The 11,498-nt window shown below is 33.8% G+C and overlaps 1 protein-coding gene across 2 annotated transcripts; it reads left to right on the top strand.

Moving 5' to 3' along the window:
- Positions 1–550: 550 nt before the first annotated feature.
- On the top strand, positions 551–11,286 carry LOC145768647 (glial fibrillary acidic protein-like). Of its 2 annotated transcripts, XM_082580199.1 has the most exons (10): positions 1,066–1,184; positions 1,290–1,466; positions 1,686–1,799; positions 2,764–2,965; positions 4,581–4,737; positions 5,657–5,818; positions 7,317–7,442; positions 9,537–9,757; positions 10,142–10,228; positions 10,460–11,286. In XM_082580199.1, exons 3-10 carry the CDS (start codon positions 1,691–1,693, stop codon positions 10,548–10,550), a joined length of 1,155 nt encoding a protein of 384 aa, XP_082436325.1. In that variant the 5' UTR covers positions 1,066–1,184; positions 1,290–1,466; positions 1,686–1,690; the 3' UTR covers positions 10,551–11,286. The 2 variants fall into 2 exon arrangements, with proteins under 2 accessions (XP_082436324.1, XP_082436325.1); XM_082580198.1 differs by lacking the exon at positions 1,290–1,466 and having other exon boundaries at positions 551–1,184.
- Positions 11,287–11,498: the final 212 nt, after the last annotated feature.

Raw genomic sequence — 11,498 nt, 5'->3', positions numbered from 1 at the left:
AATAATTTCTATTACAGCATTGAAAGAATTTATTTGCTAAAAATGTAAAAGACAAGAAATGATAAATCAAAACTTTATTATACCACTGGCATTTGTGCAAAAGTAATTCCAAGCAAAGAATTATTTGTTACATTTCAATAAAGACTAAGTTATAAACTGATATGACATAGCCAATTACCTGCGTCACACAAAATCCACTATGAACTTTAAAACGTATAATGTCATAAGTTTCAAAATGTCAAAACTAATAGCAAAACATCTAAATTTGTGACTCAGGTTCTCATTCACTCTTCAGAATGATGTCTTGGTATTCTGTTATCAGTAATCTACAAACGATATGTTGTGACATTTGCGTCGCCGACTTGCGGTAAAAGTTAACAAGCTTTGTCACAACTAGGTGCAAATGTAACGTTAACTAACGGCAAAGTTTACTGTCAGGTTGAAGCAAGAAAAAAAGAAAATTTATTAAAAAGAAAGGGATGGCAACAAGCTTATTCATATAAACTCGTACCAGAGTCCATAAGAATAGAATGTTCATCGTCAGTTTTTAGTTCGGTTTAGTAGTCTGTATTATATGTTATTTATATTATATATTATTTAATCTTTTATTTATCAAGAAGATGAATTTGTATGCTTTTTAAATCAAAATACACTAACATCCTACGAAGGAAACATGCTTCACAATAAACAGAGAAAAAGTTTGAAAAGGCAAAAACAGCTTGCAACTTAAATTTTGGTAAAAACGTGTTGTGGTATTATAAAATGTAATTTTTTACTTACAGCAATAAACAAATATATTGAAAACGCTAAATCGATTTGAAATTTACATACTGAATACATAGACAGCCGCAGACAGTAGACACGCAAAATAAAGCTAAGCTGTATCCTACGCCGATATATATTTTGGCAATTCGGAAATTTTATTGGTCACGTATTTTTAATATTTTTGTACATTTCTGGTTTCCAACACTAAACTGTAAATAAGATAAATATCAACAACATGTCGACAAAATCAGGAAGATCGAGTTATCGAAAGACTTTCGGCAATCAAACCGCCTACTCCACAGCAGGATCGAAAGCATACAGCAAGAGTTTTGCAGTTGAGGAGCCTGTAACTAAAAGAGTCTCCTACTCCTACTCAGCTTCGTCTTCATCAGGAGGAGCTGGAGGAATAGGAGGAATACGTAAGTTGTATGACATTGGTGTATCCAAGCTTACCCACGGTGGTTAAAGATTTAAAACTACGTGGGCGGAATTTCAAGGACGCCAATCTTCGTGTCCACTTTCAGGCATGGCTTCAAGTGTCTTGCAAACGACACAGCCACATACTTTTGAGCAGTGTTGATCCGTCGTCCTTTCAAATGCTCTACCAAAGCTCTTACCACTTGGCTATGGAGACAATTGACATTAATGGAGGATTACGTCAATGATCGTGGATGCACAGAAAGCCATACGAAAAAAATAACGTAATCATTTTTGCTTAAAATTAGTCTTAAAATCATAGCACATTAACGGTAAAAAATGATGATTGGAGTTGGGCCCGTATAGTTAGTTACTTTTGTTCTTTTTGCACAGACTCTATCATCACCAAATATCAATAAAACTTTGTCGTTAATTTGTTGCTCTTGAAAGCATGTATATGTTCAGCACCAAGTAAATGTAACTAAACTTTCGTTAATTTTTAGCATCGATGTCATCTTCAGCTGGAATGATGGAGCAAGATATGCTAAATTTGAAGTTAAATGAAAAAGAGACTTTGAGCGGCATCAACAACCGCTTTGCAAACTACATTGAAAAAGGTACATTGTGCCAAAAGTAATCTGGTGTTAGCTCGCTTGCCGTTTAGAAGGGCCAAGCTCGACTCCCGTGATAATTAGATACTTTTTGGTTCACCCAGTCGTTGAACAGATAATTAAAGATTTATTGGCAACAATGCAAGAGATGTAGAAAGTAGCGACCACAATGAAAATATTAATAACCACTAATCGACCAGAACAACTCATCAACTTGTTGAATTCATCCTCTAACAGTAGGCTCCCAGACAACCACTTTATCTTGTCCAGTTCTTTACCAGATCGGGTAAGGATCTAACCACATCATTACCAGATCTAGACCAGATAAAGTGGCTGTTTGGGCTATATCACTCTCAAGTCTAAATTAAAACCGATTCTCCTCTTTGATATTTACTACAACTGGTTGTGCTCATATTTGTTTTATTTTGCAATATAAACAATTTTGATGTGCGTGGTTTTTTATAAAACTGCATTGTTTATTGATGTTACTTATGCGAAATTATATATCTCAATTATTTTAAAGAAACACTTAAAAGGGATTCAAGGTTAAAAAGTTTTTAGGCAATGCTGCTGCGTTATTCCATGTCTAAAATCTGCGATTTGTGGTTTTTGCAAACAACGCAATTGTTTTTGACTTGCAGCAAAACTCAAAGCGAAATGCAATTTATGATTTAAAAATGCTAACAACTGCGCTTCAATTTTATTTCAAGTAATATTGGAGTTCGACTGGTTAGTGTCTTTGTCACTGTTTCGTATAGGCTTGGGTTCGATTCCAAGTCGGGTTACACTAAATGCTTTAAAATATAATATTGATCTTTTTTTTGTCGTTGTATCAATTAGGATAATTTTGAGATTGCAAATTGATGAGCTCACATCAGACATATAATATGATGTCATAAAAACATTCATTCACTAAAAAAGCGAATTTTGCAGTGCGACAAATATAAACCATGGCAAACTTATATTTCAGTTCGATATTTGGAAGAACAAAACTCAAAGTTAGAAAAGTTGATTCGAGAAGCAAGTACGAAGAAACAAACGGAACTTGGAGAAGACAAGTTGGAGAAGTTGAGGAGATTGCGGGCCCAGGTGGATGATGCGACATTGGCCAAAGTCCGGTCGGAGATTTTAAGGGACAACTTACGAGGCGAAGCATCCGAACTTAAATGGAAGTAAGAAACGCAAGCAAAGTCAAAGATAAATAAATAAAAAAGTTTTGTTGTGTATTCTGTGTTTGGTAAAAGTAAATACTATGCTATACTGCACGAAAACTGTGTTACAACTTTTTATTATTGGGTTTAACAAGAGTTACAATTTGAAAGGAAAAAAGAAAACTCAACAGCTTTGCAGAACACGTAGGTATTCATTCAATGCAAAATGGAATATTCCACTTTAGTTAAAAAATTTGAGAAATAAAACTGGGCTACATGAACGTAGATTTCTGTTAAGCTTTTTGACAAGTTTAGCTGTACACTGTAGGCTACAGCAGGCACTGAATAAAATTCATCAAATGTGGAATTAAAGTGAGTGAAGCTTATTCTATAGGTTACACTAGCGTGGTAATACAAGGACGTCAAAAACTCTTTCTCTTAATTAGATCCCTGAACAAACCTTTTCTGGCATTTTTTTTAACATTTCACATCAGATTGTTTACGGCAAAGGCACTTTAGCGATTTGATGCATTGTACTGTAGATATGGATAAGACAACTCATGTTCTTTTTGTCTCAAATATCATCGTTTTCGTTGAACCAAAACATACTTACACAGATTTTAAGAAAGGTCATTGCTGTACTTCTCGGTATGATGCTTTGCCCTAGGGATAGAAAGCTATTAGAATAACATACGCATTTAAGCTTTTCGACCTTTTGCAAGAGACTGCTGAGCTCATTAAATGTTTCTATAGTGTGGTCTTCATTACAGTAATCAGCTTTACACTTCAGTAAAAGAAATCAAACCGTTTGGAACCACAGAAAATTACTTGTTGGGCTGAAACTATTAACCATCCTCTTCATTTGCTTTGAATGGAATTGCAAGGACCAATGGTAGAAAGCTGGGAAAAGCAAATCTTCCTTTGTAACAAAATAACCCAAAATTTCTATGTTTAATATCGTAAAAAGTCAGTTAATCTTCCATAACTGATTCAATATCTCAACTGCGGTGTTGCCAACAAATGATTAGTTTTACCTGTGGGAATCGAAATTAATAGAAACGCAAGAGCCATTTTTATCTAGTGTTGCTCAAGTACTTAGGTTGTTTCACGTTTTTGTGATCTAAATAATTTTATGTTTTAGAATTAATTTCAACTCACACACAGCTCTTGCATGCAAAAAGGGACTGGTCACTAAAATCCTCTTTGCAGCGATACAAACATATTCCACATTTTTCTGAAAATGTAGATTTTAATGGCACAACCGGGTACTGCATGTAGGCATGTAATGCATTCCCCTGCCAAAGTACCTGAGAGCAATATTATTTTGAGGAGGATGTGGCACGTCTTTGATTGAACATGCACGTAGTAGGAGGAATAAGAAGCCCAAACATTACAAGCTGACTGAATATTGGTTGCAGTAAGCTACAAACTCGAGCGATTTTTATTCAAGAGCATTTTTATTCGAAGCCACTGACCAAATAATACAAAATATAAGGTTTTTGCTAACTAATTCAAAGTTTGAAACCCTGTTGATCGATCTTTTCTATATATGATCGATCTATATATGGCGCTGTTGAAACAAAATAAATTGACTTGACTTTTGGTCTTTGTCTGATTTGATCCCTTGACATTCCAGACTCGATCACGAAGGTCGACTCAGAACCGAACTCGATGACGAATTGGGAAGATTACGTAAGGATGTTGATGACGCCACCATGGTTCGAGTTGATCTTGAAAGAAAGATCGAGACTTTAAAAGAAGAACTTGACTATGGCAAAAAACTGCATAGCGAGGTGGGTTGCATGATTGCCTTTGCAATAATTTCCTTTACCGTTGATTAAGCTTCCCAGACAAGCACTTTATCTGGTACATATCTTCATCAGATAGGGTACGAATTTGATATGGACAAGATATAATGGTTGTCTGGGATGCTTGCTTGAAGTTGTGTAGCCTATATTTCTACGTTGTGATATTAAACTATTTTTTTATTCTGAATGTGTCACACAAGAAAGACCATATACTAGCACTGTTGTTGAAGTTTCTGCAACGATTTTACGCTAAAAAACGTCACCTACCTAAAGCATTCATTACTGGTTTAGTAAGATGGTAGAAAACAATTATCATTTGGCAAATCTGCTGACCGGTATTGAGTTGGCACTGTCGATTTGAAAATCGTTTGGTTTCAACGCAACAATTACTTTGATCATAATTAAACTAAAAACACAAATTAGTTCTAAAGAGATACATCACACTTTAGAAAAAGATGATTGCACTAATAAAAATACTTGACCAAGCAAACGAATCATAATGCATGCCTAAACTAAATGAACCAACTCAGTGCTAGAGAAGGTAATGCCTCTATTTCAAGTTTGGGTTCGATTCCAGGTCGAGTCATTCCAAAGACTCTAATAAAAGCGCCGATTGCGCTTTTTGTTTAAAGCAGTGAAGATGACTTGGAGAAATAATTACATCGTAAACATAATTCAAGACCTTAGCAATTTTAGAACGACTATAAATAAACCATACCATCTTGGTGTTAATTTGATTTTATGTTACTTCATTAAAATTGACGGTTTCAATAAATAAAAAGATGACCTTGTCGTCGACAGGAATTTTGATCTAACTTACTTGACAATACCGATAGTACACTGCAGAAAACAATCATCTTTCAATCTTTAACAAAATTCAATTTTTACTTTGCTTTTCTGACAGGAAATTGAAGACTTGAAGGAACAGATTAAGAATCAAGGTTCCAGTGTGGAAGTTGATGGCATAGCTCCTGATATTAGTGAACTTCTGAGACAAATCAGAGCTCAGTACGAGCAGATGGTCCTCAAAAACAAAGACGAGGCAGAGCAGTGGTACAAAACAAAGGTAATATTCTAAATTTTTCAATTGATAGTAACCGAAATTTTCTTAGTGGTGATAATGAAAGGAAAGAAAAAGATACCAGAATTGTATTTGGTTTACTGACGTCATCAAGATAACGGGATTGTAAGTCGGCTATCTGTCACTAATGTACAATAGTTAACAGTTTGCAATTATAAATTAATTTTCTTGCTTCTAACATTTTTTTTAATGATATGTGTCAAAAATTCAAAGATGTTTGTCTCTATGGTTAAGTTTCGATTACAATTTTTGTTAGTACTACTACTATATAAAATGTGCGATGTCTCGATACGTACGTCCATTATAAAAACATTCTCAGTAGTTATTTATAGCGTTGACCTCATATTTCAACATAATAAACTAACTCTTCTTATAAGCGTCGTTCTCTTTGACAGCTGAGATAAAATTAAGTGTCAGAAACCCGTCAAAAGTTTATAAATCAAAGGGCTGCCCTTGAATGTATGTGAGTAATAAAACGAGATAAAAATTTTTCTTATGATGTTTTTCAAATCATTTCTGATCCAGAAGACTAAATCTTGTGATCTTAACTGCAGATTAGTTTACCAAGAACATAACTACTCTTTCGCATACACAATTACGCATATGGTCTCTTAAGTACAGTACATGCTGCAAGATTACTGTTTTGTGATAGACATGAAACTTACTTGTTGCCTACAATAGCTACTGAAGACAATGATTTCAAACTTATTTTGCATTTGTCGCTTTCACTGTTTTAATCGTCTTGGCTGAATAGCTGCACACATTTTTTGCACGCAGATTTTAAATGTATCAATGGCTAAATTTATATCCGATTTTAACAACAACCAAAAATAAGAAGTATAAAACACAGTTATAGAAAATAAAACATATTTCACCACTAGAGCAGCCGAAGTATTTTTTTATGAGTTTTGAATCTAATTGTGTTTTTTGTCAAAAAAATGTATATCAGTTTTGGCCAGTAAAAACGCATTTAAGAGTTTAATGATGCCAGTTTTACAGTGACATTAACCATTTAACATGTAAAAACAATGATTATAAATGCAATGTATGCTTTAATCACTAGCCAAAGTCGTTTTTGCAGTAGCATACTCTTGTGACGTGTTGGTCCATGCATTTCATACACCTCCAGCACAGAGCGCAGAATCACATATTTGATGTAATTTAAGTAACGTGCAATATGGTTACGAACCTTTGTCACAATTACATTTACTCTGCTTGTTTGTTAATATATGGCGTTGTTGAAACAAACTAAATTGACTTGATTAAGTCTAAACATAATTAACTAAGTTTAAATGAGTTTAGATCAACGTCCCACTATGTCTTCTGCAATACAGGCCAAGACAAATCAATGCTGTTGAATTAAAGTTAAGTTATAACAGTGATCGAATAAGAGACTGTTTTTATTTTTCCACAACAAATCTTGTCTTTTCAAGACTGGCTGTTTTTATTGAAAGTAAATTAACGTATTTAATTATCATTTCAGTTCGATGACTTGGAAGAACGAGCGAAGATCAATGTTGGAGAACTGGAAAAAGTCCAGGGAGAAATGAATGATTACAGGAAGCAAGTTACTCAGCTCGAGATGGAACTCGAATCCATAAGAGGATCGGTATGTTATTGTTCAGTTATTTCCAAGAGGTTTTCCACACTTGCTGAAGATTTTCTGAAAATATTTAAAGATTCTTCAATTCTTTGATATTAGAAACATCTTCATTATATCGAAGAACCTTTTCAATGATTTTCAATTATAATTGCTATAACGATAATAAAATTCACATAGTCTAATGCGCTATACAGTACTGATACAATTCTCTATCATACATTATTATGTAGTAGAATTAGATCATCAAAATTTCATAAAAAAAATTTTAAAGAAAGCTTTGCGTACGGTTTCACACAGAGCTGTGGAATCGGCGAAAAATATACGACTCCGACTCCAAATCTTTAGATTATAACTGGCCGACTTCGACTCCGGATTCAGTGTTGCCAGATTTTAGAGGGTTGCCAGATTTTTCTAAAATTTTGTCCTTTTTCATTTGTTCAAAAATTAATTTCATTAAATTTGTGACCAGATTTGAAACGGCAACTTTCACAAAACTGACAAGAACGAACACTTTCATTTTTTGATAAAGTTTAGAGCGCAATACAGTGAATAAAAAACAATATTTTGAAAAAGTGTATTGCAAACAAAAATTTCATTGTTTATCGTTTTTTTATCAAACCGGAGTCGGCCACTTTTTTTACGACTTCGACTCCGGACACGCCAAAATCTCAACGACTCCCACTCCACGACTCCGACTCCATAGCCCTGGTTTCACATGTTTGATAATTTTGCGCGGTAATCCGTTGTAAAGTTAACAATATTAATAACGTCGTTATTTTGGTTGAAGCACTATCAATACTGTAAATATGAAGATATAATCCTTCGTTTGCGCGTTGGTCAAGTTACAACGTTTACTAAATGACAACGGGGTACCTTAGACCAATTCTAAATAAAACATTTTTAATAAATTACAAAGTTAAAGTGGTTTTGAAATTTGAATTATATTTTGAATGCTAAAGATTTATTAAATCTTTTTTTAACAATCAATATTATGAGTTATTGGTTGCATGATATGACGTCAGAAATGTTCAAACCGTCAAAACCATTTAAAAAACAATGTTTTTCAATTTTTTCAATATATCTAGTTAGGTCTATCAAATTTGACATGAAATATGTCTTAACTTTCCTTGAATGTCTGAACAAGTTAAAATGTGAAAATATAACTTATTTTCAGCTGCATAATGTATTCATTTATATTTAAATTTCTTATGCTATCATATCTTGGAAGCAAATTGCTTACAATTTACGTCAAAGTTACAAAAGCCGGTGTTTATTACCATATAAGGTGTTACCCGCTTACGTAAATTCGCGTCAATAAAATAACATCAGTAGGCTATATATTGTTGTCACACGCCCTGGGCGTTTGGAAGGTCCATTATATCATCATATATCCTTCACGTTTGTAAGCTAGGATCTACAACAACCAAGTCTTTTTGGGTGTTTATTAAACAGTGTACACCAAAATATCGATTGCCCTTTTGTTGCCCGGACAACGGCTTATCTGGATGTTACCTTAGCATTTCACATTTGGAATGAATACTAGTTCGCCCAGTCACGGCGTCACTTAGAATCTAACGTAAACCGCTTTGACGCAAATAATGTCACTTAAACTCCTGAAGAACTTTTTTGATATAGCCCATGGCCAACTAAAGATCCGGCCTGATTTGTCACATTCTGCAAAGTTTTCAGGACTTCGTCAACTTCTCTTTTTTACTGCTTTTCTTAGGCAACAAAAAGATTTTATAACATTATAAGTCAGAAAAAATTTAAAAATCTAATTTTTAGAAAATTTTGGTCAAACAGTAACGGCCGTGAAAATCTGCATAATGTAACAAATCAGGCCGCATCTTCATGTAGCCATGCATAGCCTGATGGAAAATGAATAAAAGCATAACATAATCAAATATAAAATGCTAAACAAACGTTTATTTCCTACATTTGCACGAAAACTAACATTTAACTTTATTGAAATTCGCGTTTAGCAGCATAGCTGCATGGAAGCTAATGTTTAACTTTGAAAGTACAGTTTAATTAATCAAAACCAAAAAGAACAAAAAAGGCTCAGTTAATTGACATCAGGTTTATGTTTTGCTTTCTTAGAATGATTATCTCGAGCGCAACCTTGCGGACGTTGAAAAACGTTATGAGATTGAAGGAGCCCGATATCAACAGCGCATTGCTGGCCTTGGAAACGAGCTAGATTTCGCTACAACGGAAATGAAACGTCACTTGGCGGAATACAAGAGATTGATGAGCGTCAAACTGTCGTTGGAAAAAGAAATTCAAACTTATCGAAGACTACTCGAAGGAGAAGAGAAAAAGTAGAGCTATATTTTTGTTCCTGGTTTGAAATTAGCAAAACATAACAAAGAAAATAATCAAGGCTTTGGTGATAATTTTGTGCTGGTTAGCTATTTTTCTCTAAATAGATCTTCTTTTTTCTTTCTGCTTCACATCTTTATCTTTCTTTTTTTTGCAATGCTAGTAACATATAATTTCAAAGTTACTACGTCTAAGCAAAATACTTGCAGGTTTTTTTGTTACTTTCAACAAGGTTAAAGAATGACAAGAATATTTTTATATCTAATATAATTGAAGTAAACGTCCTCATTTGTAATTCAGTTACTTTAACTGCACTGTGTGCAAGTGTGTTGATATGAAGCTAAATGTTTTCTTACGTTTATTTAAATAAAAGGTTATTGCAGGGCTTCTTGCAGTGGCAACAGCGACAGTGAAGGGGAGTATGAGACTAAAACTACAAAACGGGTTATCGTCAAAACTATCGAAACAAGGTATGGTTAGACTAAAGTGTGAAATGCAAGCCTACTACCAGAAACTGGCAAGTGAAAAGTAGGCTAGGTTATAGTTTAACTGAAAGTAGATTTAATTTGCAGTAGTCTAAGTGGATTCATTAATTGCATTCTACTGTGCATTACTGCTTAAGATTTTCACATAAAACTTGCTATTTACCTTTTTGAACATTTCTTTTTTATTCTTACTGACAAAGAAAAAAACTGTTGCAGAGATGGAAAGATTGTGTCTTCTTCTTTATCAGAAAAAGATCTTGTTCAAGATAAATCTGGGAGTTTAAGCGATTCTTCTGATGAGGAATAAACTTCAGTATTCTCATGGGAGATTGAAAATTGCACATTTAAAACTCTGTAATACTTATAATCTATCAATTAACTTGTAATGTGTCATTAACAAATGATTTTAAATTTTTCTTTATTGTTGGACCAAAAGTTTTAACATCAACTGTTATGGAAATCTAGCTTTGACGATTGAAGTCAAAATGAAATAACATTTGTTAAAAGTTTCAGACCTCCAATTAACTTGTTTACTTCTTAGAACCAAACCTTTTGAATCGTTTACCAATAAGCCACAACAGGAAATATTATAGTAAACTTTTATGGTCAAGCTATGACGTATAAAAATGTAACTACTGCATTAATTAGTTAAACCAACATTTTGTATAAATAAGCATCAGTTTTGAAAACTTGTATGTTCAAAAACATACATAGTTGTAGCTTGCACGTCAAATGCTTTCCTCAATAACTTTTAATTTATGGACTTTGGCAGCACATTCGATGTGGCTTACAGAATGCGTCAAAAGTATTTTCCTTGCGGGTATCACTGTACATAATTGAAAATAATGTACTGTAGCAATATATAGCAATCTTTGTTATATACTTATATGTATCACTGTACATGTTTGTAAATAGTCTTTTGTAGCAATGTGTATTCGCTTATGATGCAGCAAAAAAACTTGTCAAAGATTTTGTTGTGTTGCTTTAAAAATTGGCATAATCTTGACAACTGAGAAGTTAACACAAGAAATAAAATGTGCAAACCACCGTATGTTTTCTTTTGTTTGAGCAATGAGACATGATAGAGAATGATTTTGCCGTCGTCGGACCACTCGTCATGCGACAACTCAGCAAATGCTTCAACTCAGCAAGTTCAATTCAGCTACTGCCAAGTTAGCAAATGAGATTTAGGTGCCACTGAATGGAGAGCAGCCCTGAAATGCGTTGCTCAAGCGCACACCCCGAGAGCTGAACA

Source organism: Aplidium turbinatum, chromosome 4 (assembly GCF_918807975.1).
Source record: "Aplidium turbinatum chromosome 4, kaAplTurb1.1, whole genome shotgun sequence".
Taxonomy (NCBI): Eukaryota; Metazoa; Chordata; class Ascidiacea; order Aplousobranchia; family Polyclinidae; genus Aplidium; species Aplidium turbinatum.
This window is presented reverse-complemented; position numbering and strand designations above follow the sequence as displayed.